Genomic DNA, 16,067 nt, shown 5'->3' with positions numbered 1-16,067 from the left:
ACCTCCTGAAGACAAGCAGCAGATGTTAACATCATCTGACCATGAGTCATGTTATTTATTTCAAGGTGAAAAGTTGGAACATCTTGACTTTCTCACACATTAGACTGGTGTGAAGCATGGATCCAGGTAATAAGTCATATATAAGTGATCAGCACATGCTCCAACATGTAAAAGAAACTTTTGTCCTTGTGTTTATATCGACACAGTTATTCAGGCTGAACTACATTTGACCTAAACACTGCTGAAGTTGCAAATGGAAAACTACATCTTTGCTGCATGCATATATATATATATGCATGCAGCATATATATATATATATATATATATATATATATATATATATATATATATATATATATATATATATATATATATATATATATATATATATATATAGTCAAATGCAATTAATTCACAGGTCAGGTGTTGCAATGATCTTAAAAGCACCATGAATAATTCAAGATCCCACCAAATTCATCCCAAGGTTAATGTTGAAATTCATGATCATACAGTTAGAGAAAACAGACAATTATAGCTTGCTAAGGTTGCCTGGAGAAAAAGGAACATTATAGCACCATGTTCCTTTTAGGTTTGCAAAGCTGAATCTGAAAAAACGAAAGGACATCTGAAAAAATGGCATATGAGACCAAAGGGGAGATGTTCATCTATAATCCACAGCAGCAAAAAAACACCACCAACAACAAATGTCATGTCAGCTCACACCTAGCACCGTTTGTTTCGCAGCCATGGGACCTGGACACCTGTCAGTCATTCTGTTGATCATGAATTCCTCTGTATACCAAAATATACTTGACTCAAATGTGAGGACGTCTGTCTGACAGCTAAACTTGGCTGAAACTGAGTCATGCAACATGGCAACGATCCCAAACATTAAGATGTTGATGTTTGATGGATGAATAAAAGTAAGTTCCAAAAAAAGAAAAGAAGAACCAGGTACTACTCAACTTTAGGGTGTACTTAGTTTTTCACACACTGCTTCTGTGTTTTGGTTTAGTTTTTGTGAAATAAATAATACGGTGTACATGGTCATATATGTCATGTGTTGTGGCTTTATTGTGTCCTCACACATACAACCTCAAAACTGGCAGAGATCATTGTTTCTTTTTGCCATGACTGTAAAAGATGGACATAACCTTTGGGTCTGAAAAATGAAGCCAGAGCAGCAGTAAACATGTGCCTGGTCATCTCAGAAAGGAGTTTATAGTTTTAATAGCTAGTTTCAGGCTAGAAGTCCATTTTTCAAAGCTATTTTAGTGGACAAACAGAAAACTAGAAGATAAAGCAGGGTGTGGTTTAGTGAGTAGCATTCACGGTCTCATCATTAGCTTTCCCATTCTCTTCTGTTCATAAACTAAAGCAGTGGTGGGAGAACTGGTTTTCTCGACAGGAGCATGATTAAATCTGACCCTGAATGCAACTGGGAGAGAGTGATGTAGGTTATGTGGAGTTTAAATTTTGAATCTCAGCTGTACTTCTGGGAAAACTCAAGAGGTTGTTTCTGAAAGAGACAAGAGGTGTTGATATTTTCTAACTACTGTTTTTTTAATCCTCTTCATCCAAACGACTCTATCAAAATATTCAGAAAGCATACAAATGTATTACCCAGCATATCACATGCCACAGCATCATTATCTGGCAGAAATATTAGGCTTAATAAATCCATGCACTGACATTTTAGATCCACTTGATCTGTGTAACAGAAAACTTCCCACCAGTGTCTCCAGACTTCCCCGAAACGACCATAAGCTGTTAGGAATTCCAGCTATATAATAAAAACTACAATATTTCATGCATCTAACTCAGAAGGACTTTTCTTTATTTGGCTGTACTTCCACTGATATCTTAAAAGAGAAACTTGTGTGCGTGTGTGTGTGCAGGAATATGCAGGAATATGTCACAAGTTCATTGTTGACTTAAATAACACCAGCCCAGACGGTGAGTCCCTGAAGGCTAGACCAATGAAAAACAGCACCTCTGTTTTGTGGTTCTGTTCGGCAGACCCTCTTCTCTGTGCAAACGCAGCTGGTCCGACTGCACATACAAAACCCACGCACACCCACTCACTTCCCCTCTGCAGGCTCTGTGCTGTGGTGGAAACTCTGTGGACGCTGACATCATCACTCCGAGACCACTGAGGAACATTACAGACAGAGAGTGGAAATATAGTCCCAGGCAACGACATCACACTACGGTTACTGTCATTGCTGTACCACAGAGATGGAAGCAGAGACTGCAGGATGCACCAATCACGTGCCCACCCCACCCCCACCCACCGTCCTCCTAAGGACCAGCGTACACAAACAAAGTGCAGAAATGCAGCCTCTAAGGTCCTCACTGCTTCTTGCTTCATGATAAAACCATCTAGAAACGAATCATCGTTGCTGCTTTAATTGCATGTTCTTATGACAGCTCCGGATGGCTTTTGTGTACTTGTTCACTATCGAATCCCTCCCTAACAATCATTTGTCCATCCAGTATCTCGAGAGGCACCTTTAAACAAACACTCCGGTGGGGGTGAGCTATTCCCTGATGTGTTTATCTGCCTTGAAAGATAACAGTTTCTGGTAAATTCCTGCACTTATTCGCTCTCTCCTGTGGATTGGAAGCATATGGCTTCAAGGGGGAGAAATGACTTCACGTTATTAGAAGAAGGAGTAGGTATGTAGGCTCCCTTTGTGAATTTTAAGTTTGGCCATTAATCTTATGAGTATAACCTGATCTATTTTGCACATGTCTGAACACAAATGAAGTCTTAGTCAGTGTTTCCGTTTCCAGGTAATTGGCAGTTTAAAAAAAGCCCAGAGGACAAAGCATTCCCCATCAAAGTAGAACGAAAACAAATCGGGACAGTAACAAAAAGTTTAAGCCAAAAATTAGTCTCTAAATGTGACGTCGTTCTAACACAGATGGTTAAACATAATAATTACCATGTTTGCCTTTTGGTCTGGTCTGCTGTTACACCACTTCACTAAATACAGACCAGAAGCTTCATTTACTGGATAAGTATATTTAAAAAGAGAACAAATTCAAACAATTCAGTGTTTACACTGAGTCTGGCATAACACTTGAAGCATTTTTTATGTTATATTTTTAAACCTTGAAACATTCACATCATTTGCTACTATGGCCTTACTTTCCTTCTTATTTTAACCAATGTTCTGCATAGTACCAGGAGCACAAGCAAATCTATCTGATTTCATTCAGCACTCACAGTCCTTAATGAAAAGATCTAATCAGCCAATCAAACGGCAGCATCTCAATGCATTGTTCACTTCAAAATTCTACACAAAATACTAATAAATAATGACAAAGTGAAAAATGTTAGATTGAAATAATGCAAATTTATTAAAACCAAGAGACAAACATATAACATTTACCTAAGAATTCATGGCCTTTGCCACAACACTCAAAATTGAGCTCAGGTGCATCCTGTTTCCACTGATATCTGTCAGATGTTTCTTCAACTTGCCTGGAGTCCACCCATAGTAAATTGAGTTAATTGGACATGATTTGAAAAGTCTACATAAAGTGCATGTGAGAGCACAAACCAAGCCATGAAGTTCAAAGGATTTTCTGTAGACCTCTGAGACAGGATTGTATCAAGGTGCAGATCTGCGGAAGTGTATAGAGAAGAGTCTCCCAGAGTCTCGGTGCATAGTGGCCTCCATCAGTCTGTAAATAGAAGAAATTTGGAACCACCAGGACTCTTCCAGTATGAGTGATTAAAGTTAAAGTGTGTCAGACATGGAGGTGACCGAGGAACCAATGGTCACACTGACAGAGCTCCAGTCACCAATATTTCTGCAGCACTCCACCAATCAGGGCTGCCTGGTAGAGTGGCCAGACAGAAGCAGTAAAAGGCACATCACATCCCAGCTGGAGGTTACCAAAAGGCACCTGAAGGACTCTCAGACCATGAGAAACAAAACTCTCTGGTTTGATGAACTAAAGATTGAAGTCTTTCGAATGTGAAGCATCATTTCTAGAGTAAACCAGGCACTGCTCATCACCTGGCTAATTCCTCCCCTACAGTGAAGCACGGTGGTGGCAGCGTTATGCTGTTGGGATGTTTTTCAGCAGCAAGAACTGGGAGACTAGTAAGGTTTGAGGGAAAGATGAATGCAGCAATATACAGAGACATCCTTGATGATAACCTGCTCCAGAGCACTGTGGACTTTGGACTGGGGTGAAGGGTCATCTTCCAACAGGACAATGACCCTAAAAGCACACAGAGATGAATGGCCAGAGTGCCTCAAGCTGATACAAAGCCAACAGTAACTCAAATAACCACTTGTTGCAACCAAGCAAAGCAAAACAGTATCTCTGAACTTATAGCACACTGAACCTTGAAGCAGATGCGTTGTAGCAGCAGAAGACCAGACTGGCTGCTAATGTCAGCTAAGAACAGGAAACTGAGGCTACAATTTACACAGACTCAGCAAAATTTTTCAACTGAGCATTAGAAAAACTTTGGCTGATCTGAAGAGTCTGGGTTACCCCTGCAACATTTGGATAGTTAGGTCAGAATTTGGAAGAAATAAGGGACGAATAAAGTCATAAAACATGAATCCCTAGAGGTAGAATAACTACTTGCTTCCATCTTTGCAATTCATTTGATCTCTCTTATGCGTTTTGGTGAAAGAGGCTAGAAGGCAGGTGGTAACTGATGGTTTAAACTATGATCATTTTCTCTCTGACTTTGATTAATTAAAAGCTTAAGAGGAAGATAAACAGGGCTGAAATTTCACTAGCAGAAGTCACTGATGTCTGCTTTGTCAGAATGTTGGATGAAGCCAGGTTCAAACTTCTGCTTCTTTTCACTGACGCATTAGAGTCAAAGATCTAATTTATTTATTTGCCTATTGTGTCACATTATTGCTTAAAGTCCATAAAGTATAGCCCAGAGATGTAATGCCTTGTTCTAACAGTGGCAGGTACCATCTATCACATCCTGTATATGTTTGAGAGAGAACACTGCAGGTACAAAGCAGCCTGAGCTGAACTAAACAGGATGATTTAAGAGTGAGGCTCTGTTTATTTCTTGGCTGAACAGATTTGCTGAGAAGGGAAGGACCTTTGCAGGTTAAGGGCATTCTGCCTGGAGGGGCAGGGTGCACAAGAACAGACACCAAGCTGACGTACCACAGCTGTCTGACAGATTGCATTGCATTTAAAACGTCCAAATGTTTCACATTTACTCTGAATCGTTTAAAAGATGAAAATGGAAATACAGTTGGGATTGCTCTAGGAAGACTCTGGAAAATCAGATCTGGGTTCACGGGCGGGTCCTTATCGCCTCAAAGAGACGCTCCTCCAGATGTGCAGACCACTGGCCAAACTTCACAGCTTCGTGCAATAACGAACAAGTAGAAATATTTATTCACACCTTCAGCATATTGTGGAGATCTCCACATGTGGAAGACAGAGAGAGGGCCCTGATATCACCCAAAGCTTCAATCGCTGGCTGTTCTGGAGTTTTTCTTGTTTGTCATGAAAAGGAAAATGATGCTTTTCTGTCCGAGCACTTAAAGTAACTCAGTTTAGAGCTTAGTGCTAGCAGCTCTGTGAGGTTTTACAAAGGCTGCGCAACACTTTGTGCTGAATGTCAGCCTAATACCAAAAGAAGCAACATGATGCTAAAAGAATTTCACTGTGTAACAGTGGAGGTGGTAGAAGTATAACTTCCAGGCATAAAAAGACCTAAAACTTCACATTGGTGCAAACTCAGCAGTGTTTGAAAATAACTGGACATTTCAAAATAGATGACACAGTCACAACCTCCGTGCTAACTGATTGTGCAATTTAACATACCAGCATGTGATATAGGAGGAATTAACTCAATAAACCTGTACACATGTACACAGTATATATGGATCAATAATATGATATTTTTGTGTCTGAACGCATAATTATATAGGTTCTAAAACGTGTAAAATATTTTCAGTGCAAATAATGTATATTGTTTTATATTTTGCTATCTAAAAACCATAAATATAAGATCACAAATTAACTTTGCTTCTCAGATTTTTTTATTGTTAAAATAGTCCCATATTATAACTAATATTAATTCTAAAGATATTGAGATAATTTAATGTTGACCATCACTGTATGTCCTCAAATGTCATGGTGGCACAACCATAAACATGAGACTTTTATTATGAAGCAAAACAAACAAAAAAAATCATAGAGAGAACTCTGTGAATATGGATTAAAAAAAAATACCCTGCTGCTTCTCAGGTTGTAGAAGCAGTGTAAATCTGGGAAACCATCAACTTACCGTAAATATCTGTGTGTTCTTTCTGCCAGTCACGAGCCTTAATACATGTGTCCAAGTAAAATCATGTTTAAATTGAAAACAGCTGCCAAACTCAGGCGGCACAAGTGCAAGAAATGCTGCTTACATAAATCAATAATGTTATATAAACTCTGAGACGATCTATTTGGTTTCTAAAACATATAAAATATGATCATTTATCGAAAAGAAACACCTACAGATCATGAACTGAATAATTTCATTTAAACAGAACAGCTGCACTCAGACATTATCGCACCAGTGAAAAACTAAAAGTATTAAGCAAAGTCAAATCTTCCCCAATGCTGGCATGAGATCAAAAGCCCAAGAAGTTTATTGCAATTTATTGTTGAATGTGTGCACTAAATTTAATAGCAGCCAAGCTGGTGAGATATTTTACTAGAAATTCTTAGTCGTGCTGGAGAAAAAGGTATTTCAGATTTATTATCTGGAAACCAAATATGTCCATATCACAGTTTTTGCCCATTCATCAAGATTTTTCCCAATTTTCCAGAATCAGTAAAACATTCGACCTGATATTGGCTGGATGAAAAGTCCCTGGAGTCATCGTCTGCAGATGGTTTTGGCAAAGTTTTATGGCAATCAAATATTTGTCAAAATATTTCTGATTGGATCAAAGCGGTGAGTAACTGAACAAAAATCCTAAGAGCCATTCACGAGTATGGCTAAAAAAAAACGAGGTGAAGATCATATGAGATGATGAAAACCTCCACAAACCTAATAAAAGTTAAAAGTTATGAGATGTGATTTATTGATTTATTTGTCAACAGCATTTTAAGAATTTTTAAACTGTTCACAAAAACTTTTTTTTTGTTGCTATAATTTAAATTGTCCATTCGGCAGAACCGGGCAATTAAAAAGCTTTAACTCTGTCATCCTTTGGCTCCGGTCCACTAAGGTGGAGCAGAGTGCTGTGTGCTTGGCCGTGGCCCCATGGGAGTAATCTGTTTTCTTGAACCGCACCAAACAGCTCCAGCATTTATTAAAGAGCCTGCCTTGTTTTACGCCTCCCTCTTTAGCTCATCTCTTTGGAAGTCCTTTGGAAGCAGGGAGAAAAACACTTTTTTATGAGAGATACCAAAAGATGGTGTCTTTTCAGTTTCCTTGTAGGAGAAGATGTTGTTAGATTTGAGGAGGCAGAGAAGATGATGTCTGACCACGAAGGATCAGCTGCATGAATACTCAAACATGGAGAGGCAGCAAACTTCCCAAGTCTTCTAAGAAAAAGAAAGCAGACTTTTCTCATTCCCAGAAAAAGTGTCCAACAACAAATACGTTCAGCTCAGACTTGAAGTTTGGAAGTTTCTGGAGGGTGAAGATAACATTGTGTTGTTGTTATGGCTGCTGCTCCGTGCGCACGACTGGTTTTGTGCTGTAATCTCAGGGAGACATCTCCTGACATTTGCAGAAGAATATGTCTGAAAATGCTTCCAGTGCAAGCTAGCATGATTCAGCACTAGAAATATGAAGGTACACTTTGTACCTAAATACACAGACTTGCTGCATGTGAATTGGCCCTTCATGCTGACTATGTTTTTAGGTAAGTGAAGCATGAGTTATTTTTGAGATATGGTGATATCCATCTGTTTATACAAGAGAATCCATTATAATAAACTCCACTGAAATGCAAACATGTTATTACAATGTGATAATAATGCAATATTCATACATTTGAACTAATATTACAAAAGAAGCTATGCTTCTATGACTTATATAAATAGTAATTAGGCATTTTATTGCTACTTCTGTAGGCTTGTATTTTTGTTTCTGAATTTACGTTGTGGTGTAAATACACTGTGGTTTACAACATTGTTATCTGGAACTATAACTATGTCTTTATTGGGTGTGGAAACATAATATTTTTACAAGATGGTCTCTGTTGGTCTAATAGCTGATGAAAGATAAAAGCTCACCAACATGAACCTCACAGTGTAGCTTACATCGGAGGTCTCTTACGGAGATCTTTCACAAAAAGTAAACATTTTGGCCTGTTGGTGACATCAAAGATCTGAGAGAATCTGCGTCAGTAATCACTGATGTAATGTTACGGTTCATCCTCCAAGCACTAAGGAAGTTACCAACTGAAATCTTTCACCCTAAAGCTGTCAAGATGTTTGGTTGAGTTCCAAAAAATGGTGCACTACATGAAAGCGTGAGAGTCAAACACATTCAGTAAAAAAAAACTAGATATTACAGTCCCTGATAATGCATTGCTTTAGATGGAGAGACTCTTGAGGGATGGCTGTTATGAGGAAAGGCAGCCCAGAAACTTTGCCAGCAGCGCACGTTGTTGTGTGCCTCAACTTTCAGTCTTTTACCCAGGCTAATCTGCCATTTTCCTTCCTTAGTTAGGATTAGGGATTAGAGATCTGATCTAGCTTATCATTTTAAAATTTGGGACACATCGTCAGTAGTGGACATTGTATTCATCGGGTGTTTCGACCATTATCACTAGACACCCTCATCCAAGGAGGCCCTGCCAGGGTTGATCAGGCCCTGGACTGTGTCACTGGTATATGTTAACTTGTTATTTCTCTTCTTCTTTCTTCTGTTTAGTTTCCTACAGTTTATTTTCTATCTATTCACTGTAACTGAGAAATAATACTTACCTCTTTAGCATTTATGGAGCCTAATTTCTGCAAAGGGATAGATAGGCATAGATTCAGTAAGGTGATGGTAACATATCCATGTCCATATTGACATGACAACATCACACAGTCACTGTGTGTCAACTGCACCCATGGGATGCTCTATGCTATGGGAAGCAGCCATCAATATGTATAATCTGCATTCATAATGAGATGGTCATGGCATCTGCTTCTGCTTCTGTCTATTTCAGTTATTATTGCCTTTCTATCACCTCTAAGCAGTCTGGGTATTCTCTTCTGACCTCTGACCCTCATCAACTGCTTCTCACTGGATATTTTCTCTTTTTAAAATCGTTCTCAGTAAACCTTAGAGATGATGGAAAATCTGAGTAAATCAGCAGTTTCTGAAATACTCAGAACATCCGGTCTGGTACCAACAACCACGTCACGTTCAAAGTCACTTAAATCAACTGCACTGAGTTACTGCCATGTGATCGGCTGACTTGATATTTACATTAACAAGCGGTTCAATAGAGTGCTGAGTGTGTGATTGCATCAAAATAACCCCATGAAGAATTTCAGGAAGGGAATGACAAGGTAACGTTTATAACCAGGGATTATCATCCTTCCACATTGTTACATAAACTGACACTTTGAAATGTTTATAATTTTATACATTTACAGAATGTTACTGATAATTTTGATGTTCGCAAAGCTACAGCTTGAGTCGTTATCAATTATTAAGAACGCCAGGCTTTTACTGATTTCCTGTTGGCTTTTCATTAATTTTTCATTAATTTAGGTCAAAGATCTTGAAAGGGTACTCCAGCTTCCTCCCACTATCCAAAGATATTCAGTTAGGTCAACTAGTGTGTGTGTGTGTGCGTGCGTGCGTGCGTCCTATGATGACCTGGTGACCAGTCCAATGTGTGCCATGCTTCTCACTGTATGACAGCTGGACGAGGCTTCAGTTCCCAGCAACCATGAACTGGACGAGCAGTTGAGAAAACAGAAGCTTTCCAGTCATCTGCACAGCTGTAAAATATATCTTGGAATATTATGTTTTTGATATCAAACTCTTTTGAATTATGTGTGGGCTTGCTCTGTCATTTCCAAATGTCTTTGAGTGTGCTGTTTAATTGAACAGCCCTTTTATAAAAAAAATCATTTTTCACAGCTTTGGGTTGCAGAGATTTTGGTGAGGAGCAAAAATGACGTAGCCTGAAATACCTTAAGGTTGACAGAAGGGAGGAGACCGTGTCTGTCATAACTATCTGTCCAGTTAGTATATATTAGATGGAGAGGAGCGAGACCATATGCTCCACGTTCTTCGCCATCACTTGAGTTGATGTGATATATGTTGTTTGGCTGGCTGAGATCCTGTGAACCCATTGTGTCTTTTTTCCCTTTTTAATGAACTAAGACGAGCATCGGCTGTTAGGCTCAGCTTTTGCTGTTAGAAAATGAGTTCTCCCACACATAAACACGCCTTTGCATAAGCTGAGAATGAGGTCTTTGTCAAGATGCTATATGTTCAGCCATGTAATTTGTAAACTTTACAGTTCGAGCAGCCTCTCAGTTCATACCAAGGTCTAGTAATACATCCATCCATTCGCTTCCGCTTCTCCTTTTCAGGGTCACGGGGGGCGCTGGAGCCTATCCCAGCTGTCATAGGGCGAGAGGCGGGGTACACCCTGGACAGGTCGCCAGTCTGTCGCAGGGCCAACACACAGGGACAGACAACCATTCGCACTCACATTCATTCACACATTCACACCTAGTGGCAATTTGGATTATCCAATTAACCTATCCCCACAAGCTGCATGTCTTTGGACGGTGGGAGGAAGCCGGAGTACCCGGAGGGAACCCACGCAAACACGGGGAGAACATGCAAACTCCACACAGAAAGACCCCGGCCTGATGTTGGAATTGAACTCAGGACCTTCTTGCTGTGCGGCAACAGTGCTAACCACCGTGCCACCGTAAATGTGGGCTCATTGTGCTAACTGTAGCTACTTGTACATAATCCTTTGAAAAGAAGCACAGAGTCACTTGAGACATGAACTAAAGCATTTGCAATTTGATAAAACCAATGAGAAATGACATTCTGTTGTGAACAATTGCAAGGTGGTTTGGAGATCTGTCCATGTTATTTTGAGAATGTCATCTCGGTTTCAAGAAATGAGCCAAACCAATCGAGAAAAACTGTAATACTGAAGGTGGGGCTATTGGCCCTGTGGCATGAAACCCTGTCCCCATCTAATGGTCAAGAGAGGCGTTACATGAACATAGAGAGTCCCTGCTGAGTCAGCTCAGTGATATTAGAAGCTTTGGCACAAAAGAACAAAGTTGTTTGCCCTCTGCGATGTCTGTAAAATATATTCTGATAAAAGCGGTAACTTCATGGTAGCTTTTTTTTCCACTTTTTGTTTTAAGCTACTGAAACCTCCAACAACGGAAAACATCTGGCTGCTAATACTTGAATGTTCTGTAAAAGCTACAGTTGACCATCAGGAGTAAGGTGGTCATGTATATTGTGCTGGCACTTATTTATCAAATGTTCAGAGTTGTTTTTACAATCTGTTTTAGAATAACTGATTAATAGACTGCACTGCTTGGTGCAAACAGTCAACCGGACTCCAGTTTCTGACAGATTACATCAGCTATAAAACCTAATCTGACGTTTCTGGTTCTTTCCAATAAATAGTCGGGTATGTTTTTGCTTATTTACAAGTGGGCACTTTTTGCGTCGCGTCATCTGACAGGTTACTGTTCTTATATTTGTAACATTGTATTGGATTAAGCTTTTCCAAGTGCCCTGCGTTAATTAAACTAGATTTCTCCCTGTGGTGTATTTGCTGTGGTTCAACTTCCTCCAGTAACTGTTAACAAGTTCAGTTCACTACAAGTCAGTCCAGACACAAGCACAGGAATTACTGTCATACATACATTTATTTTATATAAAAGAAAACAAGGGTTGTAATATTAACAGTTATACACACACAGCCCAATCACTGGAAAACTACTGTATCCAACATGGCAGCTAGGCACTGAACAATGTTGGATGTCATTAAAACATCTACGTGCTCCTCCAAGTGCCTCTTGGGATCCTGTAGATTAAATAACAAAAAAGTTTTAAAAAGATGAAAAATGTAAACCACAGGGTCAAGATTTTCAGATCCTTTTTGAGAATTCCCTGGTTTCAATAAAGTTTATAATGAATACAAACAAAAATCTACCTGTTTTCCAACATTCTTGATTGCCAGCTGCTCAGGGGTCATTTTGTCCTCTTCTTCAACGGCCTGAGGTGGAAATATGACAGTATGTCAGTATTGTGGAACAGTATGGTAAAAAAAAAAAATTTTAAAAATTTAAAAAAAATTATCTGCTGCTGAATTATTTCAAGTCGCACCTTATTGTAGTTCTTAGCCAGCTCCAACATTTCTTTGACGATGGTCTCATTGTGCTTGCAGTGCTCGCTGTAGTCCTGCAGGGTCAGACCCTCCATCCAGCTCTTCTTATGCAAGTTCAACAGCATCTGAATAAGAAAAGTCATGTGTCATATGTTCTACCACAAATTAACAAAAGTATTAACTCTTTAATAGGTTGTGAGACTCAAACCTTCTGCTCCAGCTCATTTTTCCTGTAATTGATGGTGATGGAGTAGTAGTGTCTGTTGAGTCCGTGAATCAGGGCCTGAAAACACAAGAAACATCAAGTTTAGCATTTCTTTTTCCTTTTTGGATAATGTCAGCAAACATTGCACAAAAAAAATCTCTAACACTGGATTTGTTTTGAATTTTTACAAAAAATCCTCTTTAGATCTTTTACACTGATTTAGTTTCAATACAATGGCTGGAAATAAAGTGTGATGAATGGCAGGGCACACAGCTGTTCCTGTTCTTCACGTCTCTCTGAATGCAACCTTACTAGTGCCAACTGCCTCAGGTATATGCTGTTATGCAACGATTTAACTGCATGTAAATAAAGTTAACTGAATTGTGTTTGTTCATGTTATAACAAGCTGATTGTTGAGGCTAACTGAACACTAACAACAAAACAAACAGCTGGTGTTGTCTGCAAATATTCAAAGAAAACGCTGAACATAATTTTATGGAGAAGCATGAGTGACTATTACTTTGCATATGATGTTCAGAAACTGGAGATAACAATACACGTTGCTACCATCTGTTAGGAGATTTTAAGAAAAAACCCATGTTCTAAGAACACAAACAGCAGGTTACCTGGATTGAAGGCTTGTTCAGATGACCCAGGTTGGATGTGGTTTGTCTTGGTTCATGACCCAACACCATCATGTTGGCATTGATCAATCTGAAGGCATCAATAACAACCTGAAGATGACAGTGGAGGAAAAACCGTTTCACAATTAAACGATCATCATCACTAATTCATTATGAATTCTCACTTAATAACTGATCTTGTGCGCTGCACTTGAAATAATAAGAGGCTGATTAGAGGGTTTCTCCTTGGTACCCACTCATCCCTACCTTCCCTTTGACGCTCTGAATTGGATCAACGACCACTGCGACAGCTCGCTCTGACAGAGCCTCAAAGCTCTGCTGTGTGTTGATATCCACACCAGATAACCAACAACCAAACCCAGGGTGACTGTGGTACCATCCCACCACCATCTCTGGTCTGTTAAACAGCACAGGAAGAGGACAGCAGACATATGTGAATATGATTTTAGAGACATTTAACGTAAATTTTTTCATAAAAACTTTTCATTTTCTCTTCTAAGCCTTCACTTTATGCATCAATTACTAGCTAAGCAGGTATTTGATCAAACTATCCTTTTGAAAATGAGTTTTTATTCATTTTATATAGTCTCAAGTGTTACCTGCCAGTCTGCTTTAGCATGTCCAACATCTTGGCCTGAAACACAGGATCCACTGCTTCGACACTCACACCCTGTGAGGCACAAAATTGTGATTTTGTGAAAAAGTATAAAGTCAACATTAATCATCACAAATTTATTTCAAAATTGGTCATATCATGATACAAACAAGGTGTTTATTATCCAACTGTGCACTCCTTGGTAATCTACAGGAGGAGATTGGGACAAATGAACTTACCGTTCCTGACTGCGGCATGGCAAACACATCAATCACTCGCACTGTGTAGTCATCAACAAATTCTCCCAGCATCAATCCCATGACTTCCATGGGTACACCAGCACGCCCGTGTTTCAACATCTGAGGAATAGCATGAAAAGTCATCGAGATGTTTTTTTTTTTATGGACATCACATATTTACTGCTGATGATGTGGTGCAGAGGTGTTACCTTGAGCAGGGCAAGAGAGGAGATGTACACCTGCTCTGCTGTGTCCACAGCAGGTGCATCTGTTGGGGGGCCCTGAGGAGCAGTGTTTTTTTTATTAGTTCAGGCTTTTGTAAGACAGCAGCAGCTTTTACTAATCACCACATTCCAGGTATCAGTTAGAATTTTAGAGCATACAATGTGCATATGCATTATATTTCTTTCTGTTAATATTTATTTAATGGCAGTAACCATCTGATAAAACCTGCAGCACACAAGCACTCCCCTTTAGCAAGTGTATTTTTTATGTAATGTAGTTATCTTTAGGTTACCTGGCCAAGACCTGGCATTCCACCTCCGAGCCTAAGCAGCCGGTCCATACTGAGATGTGTTAACTGTGAAACAGAAACAAACAAACAAAAAAAAGTTTTGTTAAACTCGTGATCAGGACATGGTTTGTGAAGATACAGAGTTATATGTAATAGTTCCTTCAGTCCACATTTATTCAAAGAAAACTTATAGAGATCAGATTTTACTCTGTTTGGACAATCTCCAAATTAATAAGATCACCCTATACATTATTTAAAATTATATTTAACTGCTAACATTAAAATAAATGTACCTTATGCATATTTTATTTTAATATTTTGGTTATATTTTGTTTTTATGAGATTAGACGTTATGTGTAGTCACAGTGTACGTAGGCCTAACGAGTAAACTCGAGTAGAAAATTCGGACTATTTCTAAGCTCTGTGTGCAGAAAATGAGCTAAACTGCACTTCCAGTAACACAAACAATTACATTAATTAATCAAATAGCCATATTCCACAGAAAGGCTAATGACAGTTAGCTTCAATGTGCTAATTCACCCATAATCGTCAAACGCAATACGGCAACATCATAAGCCTGATAAAACATTATCGGCTCGTATGTTTTAGTTAATGTATCATTACATGCCTGTGGCTGATGACTATAGTTTTAGCTTGTTTACTGTTTTGAGCTGCTTTTAGCTCAGTTCACGGACACAATTAGCGTGATGCTAGCGCTAGCCTGTTTGTGCTAACTTAGCCTGCACCGTTTAGTACAAGAAAATGATTAACAAATTGTTTACAGTAATCCCCTTTCATCAGATTTAATGACTTCTGTGAGCTGTGTTGAACGTCTGCCTCCACTTACCTGCTGTCAGACCTGTGTGGTATTCAGAAGAGTTTGTTTTTCTGGTCGTAGCCGAAACAAACCACCCGGCTACAATGAATCAGCCAGAATCGTCTTTTTTCCACAGAGTAACTGTCGCACTAATGACGTATATTGGTGGAGCCCGACTGGCATTTGCAACATTGAGACACTAGAGGGAGCCACAGTTATGCATGTTAAGTCATTTAGGACAACAAATCGATTATGTAAAGAATTCGACAAGAAGGAGAAGAAGGAGAAGAAGAAGAAGAAGAAGAACCAGATTTATATCAAAAGTCTTTATAATTTATTATTTGTATTAACTTTTCTGTTAATCTAACCAGTTGAATTATGGGTACTTATATATCAGCTCTTTCTGTCAATATATACATATTTTGAAGTCATTTACATACCCTCATCATGGACATGACTGTCATGTTAATTTTGGACAACTCGGCCCTTGTGTATGCTGTATAGTTTTCCAGGGAGGAATGATTGTACAGGTTACACATTTAGTGACTCAAGAAACAATAATTGGGTGTACAGGCTTGAATTTATTTTGCATTTTCTCTAAGTCACACAGGGTCAGATATAAACATACACATCAACTTATATTAAAATGTCTATCAACAAGCAGCACCTTGACCAGATGCTTTTGCTAGCCATCAAGTCAACCCAAACTAACAGTAAC

The 16,067-nt window shown here is 39.0% G+C and overlaps 1 protein-coding gene across 1 annotated transcript; it reads right to left on the bottom strand.

Annotated features, from left to right (window-relative positions):
- Positions 1 to 11,866: 11,866 nt before the first annotated feature.
- psmd14 (proteasome 26S subunit, non-ATPase 14) lies at positions 11,867 to 15,468 on the bottom strand. Its single transcript, XM_085356456.1, has 11 exons — positions 15,380 to 15,468; positions 14,536 to 14,598; positions 14,228 to 14,299; positions 14,019 to 14,138; positions 13,784 to 13,854; positions 13,431 to 13,581; positions 13,167 to 13,274; positions 12,544 to 12,618; positions 12,335 to 12,460; positions 12,162 to 12,224; positions 11,867 to 12,032 (listed from the first exon to the last, which is right to left on the bottom strand). Exons 2-11 carry the CDS (start codon positions 14,581 to 14,583, stop codon positions 11,934 to 11,936), a joined length of 933 nt encoding a protein of 310 aa, XP_085212582.1. The 5' UTR covers positions 14,584 to 14,598; positions 15,380 to 15,468; the 3' UTR covers positions 11,867 to 11,933.
- Positions 15,469 to 16,067: the final 599 nt, after the last annotated feature.

This window comes from Diplotaxodon limnothrissa, linkage group LG1 (assembly GCF_057381915.1).
Source record: "Diplotaxodon limnothrissa isolate DT_005_m linkage group LG1, D_limnothrissa_male_GT1.1, whole genome shotgun sequence".
Lineage (NCBI taxonomy): Eukaryota > Metazoa > Chordata > Actinopteri > Cichliformes > Cichlidae > Diplotaxodon > Diplotaxodon limnothrissa.
The sequence above is the reverse complement of the archived record's forward strand: the minus strand, read 5'-3'. Positions and strand labels throughout refer to the sequence as shown.

Excerpts from the sequence above, each read along its gene's own strand:
- psmd14 (XM_085356456.1), bottom strand. The coding sequence starts at position 14,583 with ATGGACCGGCTGCTTAGGCTCGGAGGTGGAATGCCAGGTCTTGGCCAG. Across the intron at positions 13,275-13,430 it reads TTCAGAGCGTCAAAGGGAAG|GTTGTTATTGATGCCTTCAG; the intron begins GTAGGGATGAGT and ends TGTCATCTTCAG. Across the intron at positions 12,461-12,543 it reads AAAATGAGCTGGAGCAGAAG|ATGCTGTTGAACTTGCATAA; the intron begins GTTTGAGTCTCA and ends TTTCTTATTCAG.